The 23,408-nt window shown below is 37.9% G+C and overlaps 1 protein-coding gene across 1 annotated transcript in view; it reads left to right on the top strand.

Moving 5' to 3' along the window:
• Positions 1–23,408, top strand: part of CATSPERB (cation channel sperm associated auxiliary subunit beta) — a gene marked incomplete at both ends in the record, with an annotated part of 128,825 nt that overhangs the window by 84,014 nt on the left and 21,403 nt on the right. Inside the window, 2 exons of the mRNA XM_082837650.1 lie at positions 12,221–12,411; positions 16,911–17,249. Of these exons, the coding sequence (XP_082693776.1) occupies positions 12,221–12,411; positions 16,911–17,249 (530 nt within the window). The remainder of the gene's footprint in view (positions 1–12,220; positions 12,412–16,910; positions 17,250–23,408) is intronic.

Raw genomic sequence — 23,408 nt, forward strand, 5'->3', positions numbered from 1 at the left:
ACTCTAAGGTGCCTTGCACAATGCCCCAGTTTGAGAAACATGGGGCCAGTTATGTCAGCACCATCTGGCCAAGCTAAAGAAATGTGTGTTTGTCGTCCTGAGTATCAAAAATGTCTGGGCTACACTGGATACTGCTTATCCTCTGAGTTCACTCCCATGGCAGTTGTCATATGTCCTAAAGACAAGCACATCTAACGTAGAGGAAGCCATTCTGCAAGAAATACTGCATGGCAAGATATGCAGAGTTCTGAGGAACGCTTACTTCGAAGATGTTGGCAAGAGCCAGGGACCCTGAAAGCTTCCTTTAAGGCCTAAAATCTTTCTTTGGAAAACAATATAAATTCTATAACCCCTCACCCCCACATCTAACAACCAGAAAAGAAACTGTTTCAGATTACCAGAAACTCACCTATCTCCAAAGTGGTTAGCCCTGTTCCACCAGGTTGAAATCTATTATACATGCTTTGGGCTGTCAACTAGGATCTTGTCCCATAGCCAACAACTCCAGCTCTACGGGACAGCTCACTCAGAGGTAGAGATGGGGAAAAGAATCAGACATAATACAGCAAATGCTGGCATTAGGGTTTTCTTCCACAAAGACTGTAGAACCTTCAGCCTCTGAGAAAAGTATCTGTGATCACCTAGAACTATTTGTTTTTGATGGCTTTTGGATGTGTGATATTCCAGATCAGTTAGTGCATGTTTACATAGGTAGGTCCTTGTAGAAAACATAGAGAATCACTCTTTAAAATTAACATATGATTAACATCATCTCAACATTAATAGCAATTTCTTATATCCTAATTATTTTTAAAAGCATATGATAATTCTCTAAAGAATCAGAATATTTGAAAACCAGCACAGCATGTTCTGTGATCAAATTCAATAACTGTGCTCCACTTGCACAGAAACTAGAGAATGAGCATCTCTGAGGAAGGAAATGGGAGCAAAGAGCCAGGGTCAGGGAACTGGAAGCAAGTGGGACTTCAAGCAGGAAGGTCAAGGTTGTGGGAGCCGGAAGTTATGAGGTCAGCTGTGGGCCAAAGGCAGATATCTAGATAGTCAGGAGGAGAAGCAGGGGGAACCCTTCATTCTTCTCTTCCACAAATAGTTATCTAACAAGGCACTCTGGAAGGTGCTATGATGGAGAGTGAGGAAGACATTCAAACCCAGGTACTCCTGGAACTTGTATTCTAGCACAGGACAGAGACAGTTGTGTAATTACTGTTGATGTAAGTCTGCAACAGAGGAGCATGGAGCATTGAGAGAGTGAGTTCCGGGGGGTTGAGCCCTTACTTGGAGGATCTTGGAAGGTTTCCCAGAGGCAGTGGTGCTTATGATGAGATCAGGAAAATGAGGATGAAGGAAGGGGATCGGGTGGGGGGAAGGTTCCAGCCTGAGAGCACAGAGTGGAAAAGGCCCCCAGGCCAAAAGGAGCATGACGTGTGCTTGAGAAGCCCAAGAAAAACCAGAGTGACTTCAGTGTTGTGAGCCAAGGAGAAAAGTCATTCGAGACCAGGTCAGGTGGGGCCTTCTGAGTCCCAGTAGGGAATGTGGATGTTATTCTAAGGGAGGGGGAAGCATTGAAGGCTTCAAATTAGGTGAATAACCAGATCAATTATGTGTAATTTGTTTACTGAATCAGCTGGATGTCAACTTTTTTTTCCTCCTGTCTCTTCAGACCACCTCTGTGGACCTATTTCCTTTCTGCCTCTAGATGAAGTATCAGCAAGTCCCATAGCTTTTCCCTTAGAGAGTAAATAAATATTTCCTTAGCTTAAAAAAGTCTAAGTCAGTCAATTACCACATGACTCCGTTCCTGCCCAGTGTTTTAAGAAACTTCAAATCCTTATCCAATTTAAGTTTGTTTTCCGGCCCCTGTTTTAGCCGGACCCAGCCTGGGGAGCCTGGAATGTGGGGAGGTGGAGAATTTCCTCATTCTTATTATTTTTAGATTCATATCCCCCCTCCCTCATAGCTGATGGTTTCCAGCCCCTTCTGGAGTTTGGGTGAGAAACTGGAGGTGAGATAAAGGGAGAAGAGGTCTGCTGATGAGGGTGACACTTCTACCTGGAGACAACTGCCCCCGTCACCTCTGGGCCTCTGGAAGTCTTCCACTCTTTTGGGGCCCCTGCACCCTTCCAGCTGTGCTTCTGTGTAGTTTTCCTTTGCTTTGCTGCCTCTTCCCCACCCCAACACTCTGCCTCCTCAGAAATAAGCATTACCTTGAATTTTGTGTAAACATTTTAAGAAATGTTTCTCTATAGCTTTAACATATATGTGTATCAAAATATATTGTTTAGGGCTTCCCTGGTGGCACAGTGGTTGAGAGTCTGCCTGCCGATGCAGGGGACATGGGTTCGTGCCCTGGTCTGGGAAGATCCCACATGCCACGGAGTGGCTGGGCCCGTGAGCCATAAAAATATATATATATATGTTTTAGTTTTGCCAGATGTGTTACTTAGCAATGTATACCTTTTCCTGTGACTTGCCTTTTTCATACAACCTTATGCTTTTTTAAAATTACCCCATATGCTTTAAAAATGATTTGGTATTGGGCTTCTCTGGTGGCACAGTGGTTGAGAGTCCACCTGCCGATGCAGGGGACACGGGTTCATGCCCTGGTCCGGGAAGATCCCACATGCCGCGGAGCAGCTAGGCCCGTGAAACATGGCTGCTGAGCCTGTGCATCCGGAGCTTGTGCTCCGCAATGGGAGAGGCCACAACAATGAGAGGCCCCAGTACCGCAAAAAAAAAAAAAAAAAAAAAAAAGATTTGGTATTGATGTATGCATCTGTATTCACTCGTATGAATATACCACAATCTATTTAGCTATTCTCCTATTTTGCCTTGTAGTTTTTAACTTTTGCTTTGTATTTTTAAGTTTTTAATCTGTCTAGAATCGATGTTGAGTGTAGTATGAAGTGGGAATCTGATTTCTTTCTTTTTTTATATATATAGATAACCAATTGTGCAAACAAGACCCATCTTTCCCCCTGATCTGCAGTGTCACCCCTGTGATATATCCTAGTTCCACATGTACATCAATCTGTTTCTGTCTCTCTTCTCCTTCATTGCTGTATTTGCCCTTCCCTAGATCACAATGATAAAATTTCTCTAACCAGGTAACTCCTATGAATAACACCCCCTCTTGGATTTTCTTGGCCTTTGTTCTTGCATTTAAATGTTAGATTCAGCTTGTCAAGTTCCATTAAGAATAAAAAGCACAACAGCCTGTTAATAAAAATTACCTCTTGCAGCCAAATTCTGCCTTGTACCTGCAGTTAGATCTTAGGTGGAGATTTCTGATTCTTCCTGCAGCAGGATAACTCTATTTGTTCTCCTAGAATTTTAGGCCCAAGACAGCTCCCTGACTCTCCTTAAGGATAGAGAGTTATCATTTTAGCTTCCCTTATCCATAATGTGTCTTTGCCTGTGCCCCAGTGATGGGTGGCTTTGCTTCCTCTCTCTCAGTAGCTTCAGGCTTCTGCTGTGTAGGGGATAAGAGGGAGGGAGGGAGCCAGGGCTTCAGTGCCAGCACCCCCCAAGCACTTCCCCCCAGCATGGATCACCTCTTTGAGACCTGTGTGCAACTGTTGAATGCCCAACCTCCTGTAGCTTAAGGCTTTTGCTTCTTATGAAAGAAGGTTCAGGGAAGCGAGCGATGCTTGCTCCCATCCTCTCCACCCACTCCCCACAGTGACCTCTCCCACACTCCCTTGATGCCTGCACCACCAGCAGGGACTGTCTGGTCTATTCCCTGCCCCATCTTTCTCCTGAGCGTCCAGGGAAACTCATGGGAAGGAGCTTGCAAGTGAGTACAGGCTCCGTTTTGAAAGATGCCCCAGCATTTCCAGACTCACATACCAGCCCATACTTGGCCTTTGACAGTTTTTTACAATTTTAGCTATTTCTTACTTGCTTCTTTTGTGGCCAGCACTGTTTCTCCCTCTCATGCTCTTCCATAAGTGAGACTGTTCCTGTGTTCAGATTCTCCTCAGAATGGCTTATTCCCTTGGATTTCAGGTTAGTTGGTTATCTTGTGACTTTAGTTATCTGATGGCTTAAGGAAAATGATGACTTAGTGATTTATCTGTTTTGTTTCTTGTTGGGTTGCTTCTTTCTGCATTGAAAGCAAAAGCAGATGTCTTGTAATTGACTTTTGTGTAACAATCTTTTTTTTTTAAATTATTTTGTTCATTTATTTTTGGCTGTATTGGGTCTTCGTTGCTGCGCACGGGCTTTCTCTGATTGCGGTGAGCGGGGGTACTCTTCACTGTGGTGCGCGGGCTTCTCATTGTGGTGGCTTCTCTTGTTGCAGAACACGGGCTTTAGGCATGCGGCCTTCAGTAGTTGCAGCACGCGGGCTCAGTAGTTGTGGCTCACGGGCTCTAGAGCACAGGCTCAGTAGGTGTGGCGCACGGGCTTAGTTGATCCGCGGCATGTGGTATCTTCCCGGACCAGGGCTCAAACCCATTTCCCCTGCATTGGCAGGTGGATTCTCAACCACTGTGTCTCCAGGGAAGCCCTTGTGCAGCAATCTTAAATGTTTCAAATTTGCTACATTCTTTTGATGATTCCAGTACTTTTTCTATATATTCTTTTGGATTTTCTGAGTAGAGGTAAATATTTTTCTAAGCAGATAATCACATCACCTGCAAATAATTTGTTTCTTTAACATTTCTTAGCATATTATACATTTTTTTTTCTGTCACAGTATCTAGGAGCTCATTAAATAGAAATGAAGATAGTGGGTGTCAGTCCGTTCAGGCTGCTATAATCAAATATCAAAGACTGGGTGGCTTATAAACAACAGAAATGTATTTCTCATAGTTCTGAAGACTGGAAGTCTAAGATTAGGGTGCCAGCATGGTTGGGTTCTGTGCAAGCTCTCTTCTGGTTGTAGACTGCCAACTTCTTGCCCTGTCCTCGCATAGTTGAAGGGGGCAGGGGATTGCTCTGGAGCCCCTTTTATAAGGGTAGTAAACTGATTCACAAAGCCTTCACCCTCATGACCTAAATCACCTCCCAAAAGCCTCACCTCTCAATACCATCACTTTGGGCTTTAGGTTTTCAACATAGGAATTTTAGAGGGATACAGACATTCAGACCATAACAGTGGGCTTCCTTGTTCCTGACTTTTAAAAGGATGTTTTAAACATTTCACCATCACGGATTATCCTTTCCATAAATTTTTAAAACTCTTTTTCATTTATAGACAGTTATCTTTTTTTCAGTTTAACAGGTGTTTTATTTTTGTTTTTAAATGTTTCTTCTATATCTATTGAGCTTATCTATAGATTTTTTTCCTTTAACTTTTTACTTAATGTTGTAAATTATATTATGGATTTATTGCTGAACCAGACTTGAAGTCATGGAATAAACCTATCTTGGTCATTGTGTATTATCTATGTTTATACATTTCATACATTGTTGAGTGCAATGTTATTATTTATTTGTTAGATTAATCTTGTTAATTGTGATTTTTCAATCTTCTGTATCCTTACTGATTTTTTTTCTGTGTGACCTATCAATTATTGAGTTATGTTAAAATTTTCTGATGTGATATTGAATTTGTCAGTTTCTTTTGTAGTTCTGTCAATTTTGCCTTATATATTTTGAGGCTGTTATTAGATACATATAAGTTTAGAATTGTTACATCTTCTTGATGATTTGAACATTTTATTGGTATTTAATTATTATTTTTATATTTTAATGCTTTTTTGCATCATAGTACTTTGGTTGTAGTAAAATATGCATAACATAAAATTTACCATTTTAACCATTTTTAAGAGTGCAGTTCTGTGACATTAAGTATATTCACATGGTTGTGCAACCATTGCCACTATCCACCTCCAGAACTATCTCATCTTCCCCAACTGAAACTCTGTGCCCACTAAACAGTTCATTCCCCGTTCCCCTCTCCCCACAGCCTCTGGCAACCTCTGTTCTACTTTCTGTCTCTGTGAATTTGACTATGAACAATTGTGGATACACCTAGATCAGTTACATAGGTGGAATCATATAGTACATATCTTTTGAGACTGGCTTATTTCAATTAGCATACTGTCCTTAAAGTTCATCTATGTTATAGCATGTGACAGAATTTCCTTCATTTTTAAGACAATAATATTCTGTTGTATGCATATGCCACATTTTGCTTATCCATTCCTCTATTGATGGGCATGGGTTGCTTCCACTTTTTGGCTATTCTGAATAATGTCACTATGAACATGGGTGTACAGCTATCTCTCCGAGACCATACTTTCAGTTATTTTGGGTATACCAAGAAGTGGAATTGCTATATCATATGGTAATTCTATGTTTACTATTTTGAGGAAACGCCATACCATTTTCCACAGCAGCTGCACCAGTTTGTATTCCCACCAACAATGTACAAGGGTTCTAATTTCTCCACATCTTTGCCAACATTTTTTATTCTCTATTTTTTTATTTTATAATAGCCATTCTAATGATATCTTGTGGTTTTGATTTCCATTTCTCTAATTATTAGTGATGTTGAGCATCTTTTAATGTGCTTATTGGCCATCTGTATATCTTCTTTGTAGAAATGTCTAATTAAGTCCTTTGCTCACTTTTCAATCAGATTATCTTTTTGTTGTTACCATGGTTTTTGTTTTATTTTTGTTGTTTTTAATCTGTTATTCATGTAGTTGCACTAGCCTTCTTTGGGTAATATTTGTCTAGTATATGATTTTGATTCTTTTACTGCCACCTTCCTTATGTATCTCTCATAAAAAACATATATAGGTTTTGTGGGCTATTTTTTAGCCAATCTCTGTCTTTTAATTGGAGAGTTATGGAAAAACCCGAATGAACTTTTTGGCCAACCCAATGTATTTGAATTTATTTGTACCATCTTCTTTTTAAACTCATAAACTCCCATTTATCTCAAATGGCCTAGCTTTTGTTTAGAATACCACTCTGCTGAGATGGGGAGAAGGAAGTAGAGGGTAACAACTGTGGATGCACTGAGAGCAGTTAGAAGGATTTTGCAATAGTATAGGCTAAAATTTTTCGTGTTTCAGTCTAAGATGTTGATAGTAGAAATGGAGAGGAATGGATTGATTTGAGAGATATTTGGGAGGTAGACTCAACAGGGCAATGGATCCAGAGTAATTTCCATTCCTTTACTCTATTGCCTGGCTCTTTGCTTTATAAAACACATCTATGCTTGTCTTCTGTGTGCCACATCCAGCCACATCTTATCTTATTATTGTAAGGGAATCTGAGGTTCTCATATTGTGCTTAAGAAGACAGGTACTTGTGGTAGACAGACTGTTGGGTGAGGAATCATGCAGTGTGGAAATGACAGTCTCTTGGAATTCAAAAGAGAATTTGAGGAATAAGAGGAACTAAGGTTAGATGATGGAAACAGACAAACAACAAGAACCTACTGTATAGCACAGGAAACTATATTCAATATCTTGTAATAACCTATGATGGAAAATAATCTGAAAAAAACATATATATATATATATATATATATATATATATATATATAAACTGAATTACTTTGCTGTACCCCTGAAATTAACACAACATTGTAAATTAACTATACTTCAATTTCTAGAAATGGTTTAAAGAAAGATTCAATGGTGGAACACAAGGGATTCAGAACATTAGCAAAGATTTTGGATTTTGGGGGCACTACCTACGAGATGTTGGATACTGAATCAAAATCCTTTCCACAGTGGGAGTTGATTATATACTCACAGATAAAAAATCTATATCTGCTTGATAATGGGAAGTATTGAGAAGGAACTTCTCTCATTTCATAACAAGGTCAATTGTTTTTAAGAATCTCCACAAAATCCTAAAAGTGATAACTTAATGTCAATAATTCTACTAAACTGCTCAGAAAGAAAACAGCATCAACATTTACACAAAGTTTTGGTAAAGCTATTTGTTAATTCCATGAATATTATTGAGTGACTATTTCACATTAAGTCTTATGCTAAGACCGGGAATATAGTGGTGAATAAGATAGACAAGGTCCTTGCCCGCATGGAGGTGACATTCTAATGAAGAGAGACAGATGATAAACAGGTAAGCAAAAAACAAAATAGTTTTAGATCTAATACATGCTATGAAGAAAGTAAACATGGTGACAGAGGGAGTGAGAAGGATAAGCAAACAGCTGAGAACAAAGAACGAAGAGCTTTCCAGGCAAAAGAAATTGCAAGTGTAAATGCAGTCAGGCAAGAAAATACGTGGGTGTATTTAATAAACAGGAAGGAGGCTGGTGTGGATGGTGCAGAGTAAGATGGTGTGGTGGAAGGTGAGCGAGGGGGTAGGTAAGTGCCAGACCATGTAAGGCATCGTGGGCTGCATGAGGAGTTTACGTGTTATTCTTGGTGCCAGGGGAAGCCATTGGAGAGTTTTACATAGGAGAGTGAAATTATTTTTATTTTCGAAAAGATCACTCTGCTGTGAAAAGTATAGGACAGAATGAGAAGTCAAAGTTTCCAGGCCCCTTGGAAAGCTATTGAGCTAATACAGGTGAGAAATGAAGGCAGTTGAAGCAGGTGCACTTGAGAAAAGACAGGATTTGATGACAGATTGCCTGGTGTGGGTATTAGCAAGAGAGCAATCAAGAACTATTGAGGTTTTTGGTTTGCAGCTAGGTAGATCATGCTGTCATTTTATGAGACGAGGAATGCAGAGTTACTCAGGGTGAGTGAGAGTTCCATATTAGAAATATTAATTTTGAAATGCCTGTTAGGTACCCAAGTGAAGATGTGAAGTTGGCAGTTGCATGGATGTACTAATGCATAGCACACAGGGTCAGAGCAGGAGCTCTTCATTTGACAGTTGTTCCTGTATAAATGGATGTCTGTAGGGAAGAAAAGGCCTTGGGCACTCCAGGAAGAGAGATTAGGCAGAAGAGGAGGCCCCAGCCAAGAAAACCAGGACGGAGCAGCCAGTGAGATAGGAGAAAAACCAGGGAAATGTGGGATCCTATAAGCCAAGGGAGGTGGGTGTTTTGGAAAGTATGGAGTGGACCACTGTGACCCATGCGGCTGAGAGACTGAGTAAAATAAGAACAAAGAAGTGAAGTGACCTTTGGATGTGGCAACATTCAAGGCTGTAGTAACCTTCATTAAAGCAGCTTCATTGGCATGGGGTGAGGGCAGTGGGCTGGGGAAACAGCATGGGTACTGGAATGGGAGCTTAGCATTACAGGCAGTTAAGTTTGATGGTGATTGTCTTTTTGCAGTGTTTTCCCCCCTCAACAGATATTCCTCTCCACCTCAGGAACTCCCTGACTCCTAATTTTAAGCCCATCCTTCATTGACCAAACCCCATTCCCTCCTTTAAAAGCTGACTTCTTACCTCTCCTGGAAGACTGGAGCTTGATTACCCCCAAAAGCCATCCTAGACACTTGAGTACAAGAGGCTCATTTACCTCGCCAGTGGTGGGAGAAGTGGGAAGACAGGTTCAGTAATAGCCTGGCTATTGGTCAATGACTTCAGATACAAAGAGGTTAATTTTTTTAAATTACGGTAATAAACTTTACTTTTTAAGAGAAGTTTTAGGATCACAGCAAAACTGATCAGAAAGTAGAGTTCCCATAGACCCCCTCTCCACACATACCTCCCTCACTATTGATGTCCTACACCATAGTGTAGGACACTATACTATAATATAATGTAGGTACATTTGTTACAATCCATGAACCTGTACTGACACATCATCAGTCACCTGAAGCCCATAGTTTACATTAGGGTTCACTCTTGGTGTTGTACATTCTATGGCTTTTGACAATTATGTAATGACACGTATCCACCTTATACTATTAATATCATACGGAATACTTTCACTGCCCTAAAAGTCCTCTCTGCTCTGCATCTTCATCCATCCATCCCCACTAACCCCTGACATCTATACTGTCTCCATAGTTTTGCCTTTTTCAGAGTGTCATACAGTTGGAATCACACAGTGTGTAGCTTTTCAGATTAGCTTCTTTCACTTAGTAATATGCATTTCAGCTTCCTTCATATCTTTTCATGACTTGATAACTCATTTCTGTTTACCACTGAATGACATTCCATTGTCTGGATGTACCACAGTTTTTTTTATCCATTCACCTACTGAAGGACATCTTGGTTGCTTCCAAGTTTGGGCAATTTTGAATAATGGTGCCATAAACATCCTTGTTCAGGTTTTGTGTTTAACTCATTTGAATAGATACAAAGGAATTTGATTGCTGGATCATATGGTAAGTGGCTTTCAAAGTGGCTGTACCATTTTGCATTCCCACCAGCAATAAATGAGAGTTCCTCTTGCTCTACATCCTCACCAATATTTGGTGGTGTCAATATTTTGGACTTTTGCCATTCTAATAAGCGTATAGTGGTATCTCGTTGTTTTAATTTGTATTTCCCGATGATATATGATGCATATAAGCATCTTTTCATATGTTTATTTGCCATCTGCATGTTTTCTTCAGTGAGGTGTCTAGACCTTTTGCCCACTTTTTAACTGGGCTGTTTCTTTTCTTATTGTTGAGTTTTAAGAGTTGTTTGTATTGTAGGGGATTGGCATATGGCAATCCAAAATATACCACTTTGGCATAAAGATTATTTTTAGCCTAAGGCAATTAAGAAGAAGCAGACATATTAAAAAATCCCTTGCCCTCCACCTCTCTACCAAGAAAGGAAGGATGATTCCTAATCACCAGAGACAACTGGAGACTCTTACCAGTTCAGAGACACTGAGAGGAACCTGCATAACAAGCATTACTAAAAACAACCTTATCTTCCAATAGTTTCTCCCATATATTTACTTTTTCACTGTTTGCCACCCCTAAAAGCCTTAGCCCCTTTTTCTTTGTCTTGTCACTTCTCCACAAATTTATTGTTCTTTATTAAGATGCTAGACAAGCTCCAGGTTCCAACCACCCCTTTGAGTTACTCATCACTGAGGTGTCTCCCCTGTGTAAGCATGACACACATTAATCAAGTGTTCGTTTTTTATTGTTAATCTGGCTTTCATCAGTTTAATTTCTAGGGTCCCAGGCACAGAACCTAGGAGGGTAGAGGAAAAAGAGGTTTTATTCCTCCCCTACAGTTTATTTTGGATAACAGTCCTTTGTCAGATATGTTTTTCACAACTATTTTCTCCCAGTCTATGGCTTGTCTTCTAATTCTCTTGACAGTGTCTTTCACAGAGCAGAAGTTTTTAATTTAATAAAGCATGGCTTGTCAATTTTTTTCTTTCATGGATTGTGTCCCTAGCGTTGTATCTAAAAAGTCATTGCCATACCCAAGTTCATCTAGGTTTTCTCCTATGTTCTCTTCTAGGAGTTTTAGAGTTTTGCATTTTATGTTTAAGTCTGTAATTTATTTTGAGTTAAATTGTTTGTGAAGGGTGTAAGGTCTCTGTGTAGATTTATTTTTTGCACATGGATATCTTAGCTTAACGTTTTAAAAATTGATGTTTTTTCTTGATTATAAAGAACATGCTCACTGTAGAAATTTCCTAAAAGGCAAATATAAAGAAGACAATTGAAATCATGACTGTTAACACCTTGATGAATTACTGATTAGTCCTTTTCAACATGCATTTCAACATTCTTCACTATGCTTCTTTCATTTTGACATTATAATGTGACCACTTTCCTTAGGTAATTAAAAACTCTTTGTAAGTAGCATTTTAATAGATGTATTTTGCCTAGGTAGATCAGGTATTATCATTTACTTAATTTTCCTATTGTTGGCATTTTTATTTCTAGCTTTTATCATAATGCTGTGATGAACATCTTTGTATGGAAAGCTTTTCTCCCCCTCCCCCTCTGTGTTTCAAGTTCTTCCCTTAGGATAGAGACCTATCGGTAGATTTATGGAATCAGAGTGTGAAAAAAATAATATTAGAGCTCTTAATGCATAATGTCAAATTGCTTTCTAGGAATCTTGTACCAGTTTACAATCCCATTAGTGCCTATCTCCACTAAATTCTTACCACTATTAAACTCTGCCTTTAAAAAACCTTTCCTAATTTGATAGGTGAAAAATCATATCCCATTGCTGTAATTGACATTTCATTGATTACTAATGAGGTTGAACAAATGTTACTCAAATATTCATTTGTTAGCCATTTGTGGTAAATTTTATTTATAAATTATATGGTTATGAACTTGTTAATTTAAGCCACTGTTTTACCCAAGTTGCATGATGTTTGTTGGTTTGTTTTTAGGAAAACTGGAACAGCTTACATAAGAAAGATATTGCAACATAACACGCCTAAAGGATTTTTGTCGTCAGTTATTGCAGAAATTATAGACCCTTTTGGAATAGAGGAAGTGAATGAAAGCTCTTGTTTGTCTAGTTCCCTTTCCATTAATCAAGCTGGAAATTTCTCCTATAAGCTTACTCTTCAATTACAAAGTAAGTGTAGTAATATATCTCTCTGATGGCTGGGGAAAATGAGAAATTATCTTTTGGGAAAAGTGTTCATGCTCTTTTATAGAACAATAGATTTCAAAATTTAGTCCAATTGGTAATCTACAGAAGTCTACATATACTTAGATTCCTGGAGGAATTCTTTATTTCTAATATAATGAAACCTAGCTATCACTTCATTGATATTTCATCAATAGTAATACCTATCATTTATTTCTATAATATGATGTTATTTTGTCTTTAACAGTGCTCAGGAACAGTGAGAAAAGTCAAGAAGTCCAGACTTTACCCTACATAATGAAATAATTTTGAATCACTGTCATGTAGCATATTTCTATTTCAAAGGATTATATGATAGATACATAGCAAAAGTTAGTATAGTTTATTATAAGGATTTGGGTTTTACTCTGAGTAAATGGCAAGGCTTTGGAGTGTTTTGAGCAGAAAGTGACATGATTGAACTAGCTGCTCTGTTGAGAACAGACTGGGCATGTGACAGAGAGGGCAAGAAGGAAAGCCCAGAAATCACTTAAGAGGCTATTGCAATAATCAGGTGAGAGATCCTATTAAATATAAGATGTCTGTTACTCATCCAAGTGGAGAAATAAGGTAGATATATAGAAAGACAATTCTGGAGTTCAGGAAAGACCTCTGGACTGGAGAAATACATTTGAACAGTCAGAAGGAGAAGAGAGAGAGAAAGGAGCAGAAAAATTATTTGAACAAATAATGGCTGAAAACTTCTATAACCTGGGGAAAGAAACAGACATCCAGATCCAGGAAGCCTATAGAGTTCCAAATAAGATGAACCCAGGGAGACCCACACCAAGACACATTATAATTAAAGTGTCAAAAGTTAAAGACCAGAAGAGAATCTTAAAAGTGGCAAGAGAAAAATAACTCGTTACCTACAGTAGAATGCCCCCATAAGACTATCAGCAGATTTTTCAACCGAAACTTTGCACATCAGAAGGGAATGACATGATATAGTCAAAGTGCTGAAAGAAAATATTGCCAACCAAGTATATCTATCTACCAGCAACTTTGTCATGGAGAATTGAACGAGAGATAAAGAGTTTTCCAGACAAGCAAAAACCAAATGAGTTCATCATCCTAGACTGGCTTTACATGAAATGTTACAGGAATTTCTTTAAGGTGAAACAAAAGAGAGCTAATCAGTAATAGGAAAATGTGTGAAAGTATAAATTTCACTGGTAAAGGCAAATATATAGTAAAATTTAGAATAATCTTATGTTGTAAATGTGGTAGTTAATCACTTATAAAGCTAGAATGAAAGTTAAAGACAAAGGTAGTAAAAAAACTAACTACAATGATTAGTTAATGGATACACAAGATAAAAATATGTAAATTGTGATATCAAAAACATAAATTGGGGGGGATAGAAATGTAGAGCCCTAGAATGCATTCAAACTTAAGTTGTTATCAACTTAAAATAGACTATTATAAATATAAGTTGTTTTATGTAAGCCCAGTGGTAACCACAAAGCAAAAACCTATAGTAGATACACAAAACAAACAGGAATCTAAGCCACTACAGATAACCACAGAAAATCCTCAAATCACAAAGAAAGAGAGCAAAAGAAGAAAGGAACAGAGAAAGTATAAAACACCTAGGAAACAATTAACAAACTGCCAATAAATACATACCTATCCACCTTAATACATAAGGTGGTATGTATTCGGCCTTAACATATACATTCTTTGGTGCAGGTATGTATTTATCCACCAGTAAATACATACCTTCACCTTCCCTGGTGGTGCAGTGGATAAGACTCTGTGCTCCCAACAGGAGGCCCAGGTTCGATCCCTGGTCAGGGAACTAGATCCCACATGCATGCTGCAACTACGAGTTCACATGCCACAAGAAAGGAGCCCCCATGCCGCATCTAAGGAGCTGGTGAGCCACAACTAAGGAACCCTGGAGCTGCAACTAAGACTCAGTGCAACCAAATAAATAAATATTTAAAAAAAAGACAGGAAATAAAAATTGTTGGGGAGGATGTGTAGAAAAGGGAATCCTTGTGCACTGTTGGTGGGAATGTAAATTGGTGCAGTCACTATGGGAGACAACATAAAGGTTCCTCAAAAAATTAAAAATAGAACTACCATATGATCAATCAATTCCACATCTGAGTATTTATCCACAGAAAATGAGCATGCTAACGTGAAAAGATATATACTCCCTCTTGTTCATTGCAACATTATTTACAGTAGCCAAGATATAGAAGCAACCTGTGTCCATTGATAGATGAATGGATAAAGAAAATTGGGGGCTTCCCTGGTGGCGCAGTGGTTGAGAGTCCACCTGCCGATGCAGGGGACACGGGTTTGTGCCCCGGTCTGGGAAGATCCCACATGCCACGGAGCAGCTAGGCCCGTGAGCCATGGCCGCTGAGCCTGCACGTCCGGAGCCTGTGCTCTGCAACGGGAGAGGCCACAACAGTGAGAGGCCCGCGTACCACAAAAAAAAAAAAAAAAGAAAATTGGGTGTGTTCATATATATATACATTAAAATATTATTCAACCATAAAAAAGGAGGAAATCTTGCCATTTGCAACAACATGGATGAATTTTGAGGGCATTATTGTGAGATAAGTCAGAGGAAGACAAATACTGTATGATGTCACTTATATGTGAAATCTAAAAACAAGCAAACAACAAATAAATAAACTCAGAATAGATTGGTAGTTGCCAGAGGTGGGGGTTCGGTGAAGGGATCAAAAGATATAAACTTGTAATTATAAAATAAATAAGTCATAGGAATGTAATGTAAAACATGGTGACTATAGCTAACACTGCATTGTATATTTAAAAGTTGTTAAGAGAGTAGATCTTAAAAATTTTCCTCACGAGAAAAAAAGTTGTAACTATGTGTGGTGATGGATGTTAGCTAGATTTTTGTGGTTATTATTTTGCAATATATACAAATATTGAATTGTGTTGTACACCTGAAACTAATGTTATATATCAGTTATATCTCAAAAAAGGGGGGGGGGATCAAGTGGTCAGCATATATGATAGTTAATGCTATGAGATCAGATGAGATCACTGGGAAAGCTAGTGTAGGTATAGAAACGAAAAAGTCTGAGGTCCAACAGTTAGTGGTCAGAGAACAGGAAGACCAGATGCTCTGCTAGGAGAAGAACTAAGAGAGAGCATGTCTCAGAAACCAAGTGAAGAAGGTACTTCAAGAAGGAGGGAATGATGATGCTGTGCTACATGCTGCCAAGAGGTGAGGTAAGATGAGGAGAGAAGAGTGCCCAATGGATCTGTGTCAAGTCATTGGTAACCTTGATAAAAGCTATTGTTGGGTGGAGTCATGTAGACAAAAGTCTGATTGGGTTAGGTTTATAAACTTCTGAGAGGCGAGGAATTGAAGATAGTGAATAAAAGGCAGCCCTTTCAGGGAATTTCACAATGAAGGGGAGGAGAGAAATGATGTGGTAGTTGGAGGGAATGTAGGAAAGGATTTTTGCTGGTTTGTTGAAATCGGAAAAATTAGAGCGTGTGTGCATAATAAAGGGAATTATGAGATTCTCTTCTGACTACTTCTACTTATTTTTTCAGAATGAGGTGAGTATCATTGTTGACATGTTTCAAAAACATTTAAAAATGATGACTTCCCTCTCCTTCAAACAGCCATCTTTTGGCTTCCCTCATATCCTCTCTGATGGATTTTCTCCAGTCATTTCTTCTTTGTCTCCTTTGTGGAGTTTTTTTTTCCTTCCCATTTTTACATGATGGTGTTCCTTATGGTCCTGCCCTCAAGCCTCTTTTCTTCTAAATCTTCATGCTCTTCTTAAGCAATCAATTATTCATTTATTCAACAACTATTTATTGAGCATCTGCTATGTAATAGGCAGATCTTTAGGCCCTAGGGAAAACACTAGCTACATTATCCTTCTCTTATAAAATCACAATAAGGACTCTGGGTTGGGCTTCCCTGGTGGCGCAGTGGTTGAGAGTCCGCCTGCCGATGCAGGGGACGCGGGTTCGTGCCCCGGTCCTGGAGGGTCCCACATGCTGCGGAGTGGTTGGGCCCGTGAGCCATGGCCGCTGAGCTTGCGTGTCCGGAGCCTGTGCTCCGCAATGCGAGAGGCCACAATAGTGAGGGGCCCGCGTACCGCAAAAAAAAAAAAAAAAAAAAAAAAGACTCTGGGTTATTAAGGCTCTTACCAGTTCTATGGTAAAGAAATCAGATTTCTTATAATTACTTAGCGCTATGTGGTTTTTTTTCTGCTGAGAATTTTATAGAACTAGTTTCACAGTAAAAACTGTGCTTGGCATATTTGCAATACACTTTCTACAAAATAATTTGAATTATAACCTGAAATCTGGCAAATGTGTCCTCTAACTAAGACCATAATTTAAAAACTCAACTAGTGTATTCCTCAGTTATGTCCACCAGTATTACTTGGAGAACATTGGCTGTTTTATTTTATACCAAATCATTCCTGTTTTAGCTTCAGGTGTTACTTCCTCATTTCAAGATTCGGATATAGAAAAGACTGTGGTGATTCCCGGTTACAGCAGCTTCCTGATCACAAGGATTTTAGATAATGAGAATGCTTTAGCTATCGCTACCATGCCTGAAACAGTACCCCACAATATGACCTTTCTACAAGGCTCTTGGTTCTTATACAACTTTGGGCAAAGGGATGGACGAACATGGAACATACGTTCAAAACCGTGTAATTACTGGTTTCAACAACATGATGATTCACTATCCCTCAATGTCCTGAAATACATTGATCTGGGGAAATCTCATACTTTAAAAATTAAAGTCATACCTAATACAAAAGGTAAGTTTATTTTTATTGGAAAATATCAAAAGGAAATGTTATTACTTTTCTTGAATGTAAAATATACTCTTTGATATTTCTTTTATCTTTGGTTTCTGTAGTAGGTGGCATTCTACCAATAACAGTATTAGCTCTAATTATTGAGCACTTATGCAAAGCTCTGTATTAAATGATTTTTTTATTCATTTTAAAATTTAATGTTTGTAACAACCCTAAAAGTCTAGATTTTAATCCTTATTTTATAAATGAGCTTAAATTACCAGCCCAAATATACACAGGATTTTAGTTTAGATTTTTGCTGCCCTCTGAAAAGAAAACATTACAATTAGCTTTGTGTTGTTATAATCATTTAAAGTATTTATTTTAAGCCAAAAAAAAGACTTTTAAATAGAATTCTATACTTTGCTCCATTTTTCAAGATATTTATTTATTACAAAACTAATATAAAACTTACTAAAAATGATGGGGAAATGGCACGCTGGAAAGAAATAAAAAATTTTAGTAAATTACTGAGCTAGAAATTGAGGGGAAAATATGGAAGGAAGGGGAGGGAAAAAAGAAAATCCTGTCACCAGAAATGAAAAGGGAACCAAAGTCGAAAAAATTAGCTAATATGTGGCTCCTGGAAGGTTTTGAGGCTCAGACATAGGCCATATAGGCAGTGGGATGAATTTTAATGCCCAAGCATTAGTAGAAGATGTAGACCTTTAGACATTTCTACCCTGTGGTAGGAAGTTGGAAATGAGAACATTAAGTAAAGCTGGAACCATCAAATTGTGAAGGGTGAAGCGAGGATAAGGAAAATGCTACCCAACAACTCAAAGAAAGAGGTAGGGAGATTGTCATCTCCACGGAACTCAAAGAATTTCTTGTAAAAAACCCAAACTCCAAGACTGTGTAACACCTAGATGCTACCCACCAAATACAAGAATCCCAAACTGAGACATCATTAAAATGCCTGGGTCCCAGCATAAGGAAGCACAAAACCCTCTGTAGGAATACTTTCATAAACAAGGTAACATGGAATTCCACAGAAGAATCAATCTTCATGAACATAAATTGAGGGAAAGAATTTTAAAACCATGTAAGGAAATGACCCAACATAAGAGAAGCTCAACAAGCATAGGAAACAAAGTTTTAATCTTGAGTTGATGGAAAAATCAGAAAGACACTATAAAAACAATTGTAAAGTATAAAATATGTAAAACTCTTAAAGAGATAAAAGAAAGCATATGAACCATAATGAAAGGACAAAACACTATTTAAAAAAAAAAGCTTATTTGAAAAACATAACCAAGTGCAATTTATAAAAATAAAAATTATAGGCTTTGAAAAAAATTGGAGACAAGTATTTCTATTTCCGTCAGTATTGTGAACTAAATATTCTGAAAAAAACTTCTTTCTGAAACCCTTAGAATCCTTTCTCTTTGATTATATGACTAATTGTCCGTATTTCCTTCAAGTAATTTTAGGGTTTTAATTTTATGGCTTTAACTTTCCATCTAATTATTTAATTTATCTACACTTTGTTTTGGTGTATTACAGGTGGTTAGGTAGTTGTTCCAACATCACTTATTGAATAATGTATTTTTTCTTCACTGATTTTTAAAAACAATGCAATTTACCTATTATTTTGACCATTTCTGGGTTTTAAAAATTCTGTTCCTTTGTTATTTCTCTGTATTCCAGTACAAATCCCAAATGTTCTAACTATTGTAGCTTTAATTGTATTTAACAACTAATTTGTTATATTTTAAACTTGTTCAGTTTGAAGAAACAAATAATAATCAGCAAATCAACTCAGTTGCCTCTTTGAAGAAAAACCTAGTCCATGCTATTCAAGATGTGGTTCCTGGACCAGCTTCATTGGCATCACTTGGGTGCTTGTTAGAAATGCACAGTCTTTGGTGGTTGCAAACAAATTTTAGGTTTTCTTTTGTATTTCTGCGAAAAATGCCAATGGAATTTTGATAGGAATTACAATCAATCTGTAGATTGCTTTAGGGGTATGGACATTTTAACAATATTAATTCTTCCAATTCATGAACATGAGATGTCTTTCAGCTTATTTGTGTCATCTTCAGTTTCTTTCACTGGTGTCATAGTTTTCAGTGTACATGTCTTTCACCTCCTTCATTAAATTTATTCCTAATATTTTGCTCTTTTTTTTTTTTTTTTTTTTTTTTTTGCGGCACGCAGGCCTCTCACTGCCACGGCCCCTCCCTCCACGGAGCACAGGCTCCGGACGCGCAGGCCCAGAGGCCACGGCACACGGGCTCAGCCGCTCCACGGCATGCGGGATCCTCCTGGACCGGGGCACGAACACGTGTCCCCCGCATCAGCAGGCGGACTCCCAACCACTGCGCCACCAGGGAAGCCCTATTTTGCTCTTTTTGATGGTGCTATAAATGGGGTCATTTTCTTAATTTCTCTTTCAGCTAGTTCATTGCTAGTGTACAGAAACACAACTGATTTTTGTGCATTGATTTTTTATCCTGCAACTTTGCTGAACCTTTTTATTCTAACAGTGTTTTGATAGAGCCTTTAGGGTTTTCTAAATATAATATTCTGTCATCTGCAAACAGACACAATTTTACTTCTTCCCTTCTGATTTGGATGACTTTTTTCTTTCTTAATTGCTCTGGGTAAGTCTTCCAGTACTGTGTTGAATAGAAGTGGTGAGGGGGAACATCCTTGTCTTGTTCTTCATCTTAGAGGAAAAGCTTTAAGCTTGAGTATGATAAGTATGAGTATGATGTTAGCTATGGACTTGTCACATATGGCCTATATTGTGTTGACGTACGTTCCTTCTAAACCTAATTTGTTGAGAGTTTTATTCATGAATGGATGTTGAATTTTGTCAAATGCTTTTTCTATATCTGTTGAGATAATAATTTTTATCTTTCATTCTGTTAATGTGGTGTATTCGCATTAAAGACCCTGAGTAGCCAAAACAATGTTGACAAAGAACAAAGCTGGAGGAACCACACTTCTTAATTTCAAACTCTATTACAAAGCTATATTAACCAAAACATTATGGTAATGGCATAAAAACAGATGCATAAACCAATGGAACAGAATAGAGATCCCAGAAATAAACTCATGCATACACAGTCAACTAAGTTTTGACAAGGGAGCCAATGGAGAAAGAATAGTTTCTTCAATAAATGGTGCTGGGAAAACTGGACAGCCATGTGCAAAAGAATAAAACTGGACCCCTATCTTACACCACTCACAAAAATTAATTCAAAATGGATTAAAGACTTAAATGTAAGACTTGAAACCATTAAAATCCTAGGAAAAAAAAAAACATGAAGGAAAAGCCCCCTTGACATTGGTCTTGGCAATGACTTTTTTTTGGATGTGACACCACAAGCAAAGGAAATAAAAGCAAAAGTAAACAAATGGGACTATATCAAACTAAAAAACTTTTGCACAGCAAAGGAAACAAAAAACAAAATGCAAAGGCAATCTTCAATAAGTGTGCTGGGAAAACTGGACAGCTACATATCAGAGAATGAAATTAGAACACTCCCTAACACCATGCATAAAAATAAACTCAAAATGGATTAAAGACCAAATGTAAGGCCAGACACTATCAAACTCTTAGAGGAAAACATAGGCAGAACACTCTATGACATAAAGCACAGCAAGATCCTTTATGACCCACCTCCTGGAGAAATGGAAATAAAAACAAAAATAAACAAATGGGACCTAATGAAACTTAAAAGCTTTTGCACAGCAAAGGAAACCATAAACGAGAAGAAAAGACAGCCCTCAGAATGGGAGAAAATATTTGCAAATGAAGCAACTGACAAAGGATTAATCTCCAAAATTTACAAGCAGCTCATGCAGCTCAATATCCAGAAAACAAACAACCCAATCCCAAAATGGGCAGAAGACCTAAACAGACATTTCTCCAAAGAAGATATACAGATTGTCAACAAACACGTGAAAGGATGCTCAACATCATTAATCATTAGAGAAATGCAAATCAAAACTACAATGAGATATCATCTCACACCAGTCAGAATGGCCATCATCAAAAAATCTAGAAACAATAAATGCTGGAGAGGGTGTGGAGAAAAGGGAACCCTCATACACTGTTGGTGGGAATGTAAATTGATACAGCCACTATGGAGAACAGTATGGAGGTTCCTTTAAAAACTAAAAATAGAACTACCATATGACCCAGCAATCCCACTACTGGGCATATACCCTGAGAAAACCATATTCAAAGAGAGTCATGTACCACAATGTTCATTGCAGCTCTATTTACAATAGCCAGGACATGGAAGCAACCTAAGTGTCCATCGACAGATGAATGGATAAAGAAGATGTGGCACATATATACAATGGAATATTACTCAGCCATAAAAAGAAACGAAATTGAATTGTTTGTAGTGAGGTGGTTGGACCTAGAGTTTGTCATACAGCATGAAGTAAGTCAGGAAGAGAAAAACAAATACCGTAGACTAACACATATATCTAAAAAAAAAAAATCTAAAAGTCTAAAAAATCTAAATTTTTAGATCTAAAAATCTAAAAAAAAAAAAAAAAAAAAAAAAGGTCATGAAGAACCTAGGGGCAAGACGGGAATAAAGACGCAGACCTACTAGAGAATGGACTTGAGGACACAGGGAGGGGGAAGGGTAAGCTGGGACAAAGTGAGAGAGTGGTAGTATATTTATGGACATATAAACACTACCAAATGTAAAATAGATAGCTAGTGGGAAGCAGTCGCATAGCACAGGGAGATCAGCTCAGTGCTTTGTGACCAGCTAGAAGGATAGGGAAGGTGGGAGGGAGGGAGATGCAAGAGGGAAGAGATATGGGATATATATGTATATGTATAACTGATTCACTTTGTTATAAAGCGGAAACTAACACACCATTGTAAAGCAATTATACTCCAATAAAAACGTTAAAAAATAAAAAGGAAAGGCAGCATGTAGAGTGGGAGAAAATATTTGCAAACCATATATCTGATAAGGAGTTAATATCTATAATATAAAAGGAAATCATACAGCTCAATAGCAAACAAACAAATAATCCAATTAAAAATGTGTAAATGACCTGAATAGACATTTTTCCAAAGATATGCAAGTGACCAACAGGTATATGGAAAGGTATTCAATATCACTAATCATCAGGGAAATGCAAATCAAAACTATAATGAGATATCACCTCACACTTGTTAGAATGGCTGTTACAAAAAGACAAGAGATAGTTAAGTGCTGTTGAGGATGTGGAGTAAAGGGAACCCTTGTGCACTCTTGGCAGGAATATAAATTTGTTCAGTCACTGTGAAAAATAGTGTGGAAGTTTCTCAGAAAAGTTAAAAATAGAGCTACCATATGATCTAGCAATCCCACTTCTGGGTATATATCAAAATCAGTATCTTGAAGAGGTATCTGTACTCCCACTTTCATTGCAGCATTACTCACAATAGCCCAGGTATGGAAACAACATAAGGGTCCATCAACAGATGAATGGATAAAGAAATGTGGTATATATGCACAAAGAAATACTATACAGCCATAAAAAAGAAGGATGAACAACATGGATGAACCTGGAAGACATTATGCTGAGTGAAATAAGCCAGAGAAAGACAAGTAGTGTGTGATCTCACTCATATGTGGAATCTTAAAAAAAAAAATGTCTAACTCATAGAAATAGAGTGCCAGTTGACAGGGGCTGGAGGATGGAGAAAATGGGCAGATGTTGGTCAAAGAGTACAAACTTCCAGTTATAAAATAAATGTCTTGGGGATATAATACATAGCACGATAACTATAGTTAATAATACTGTACTGTATAGTTGAAATTTGCTAAGAGAGTAGATCTTAAGTGTTCCCACCACACACACACACACACACACACACAAAACGTGAGGTGGTGGCTGTATTAATTAACTTAATTATGGTAATCATTTCACAATGTATAAGTACAACAAATCTCCACATTATACACTTTAAAAATATACAATTTTATTTGTCAGTATACCTCAATAAAGGTATGAAGGGGACAGGATGTGGAATCTCAGCCCCCTCCTCAGAACTGTTAAATCAGAATTGGCATTCTAACAAAATCCCCAGTTATAGTTTAGGAAGCACTGGCCAGATCACTTTGGTTTAAGGGAAACAGCTAGAGCTGAGAC

The sequence above is a fragment of the Leucopleurus acutus genome (genome assembly GCF_964270905.1).
Source record: "Leucopleurus acutus genome assembly, chromosome: 1".
NCBI lineage: Eukaryota > Metazoa > Chordata > Mammalia > Artiodactyla > Delphinidae > Leucopleurus > Leucopleurus acutus.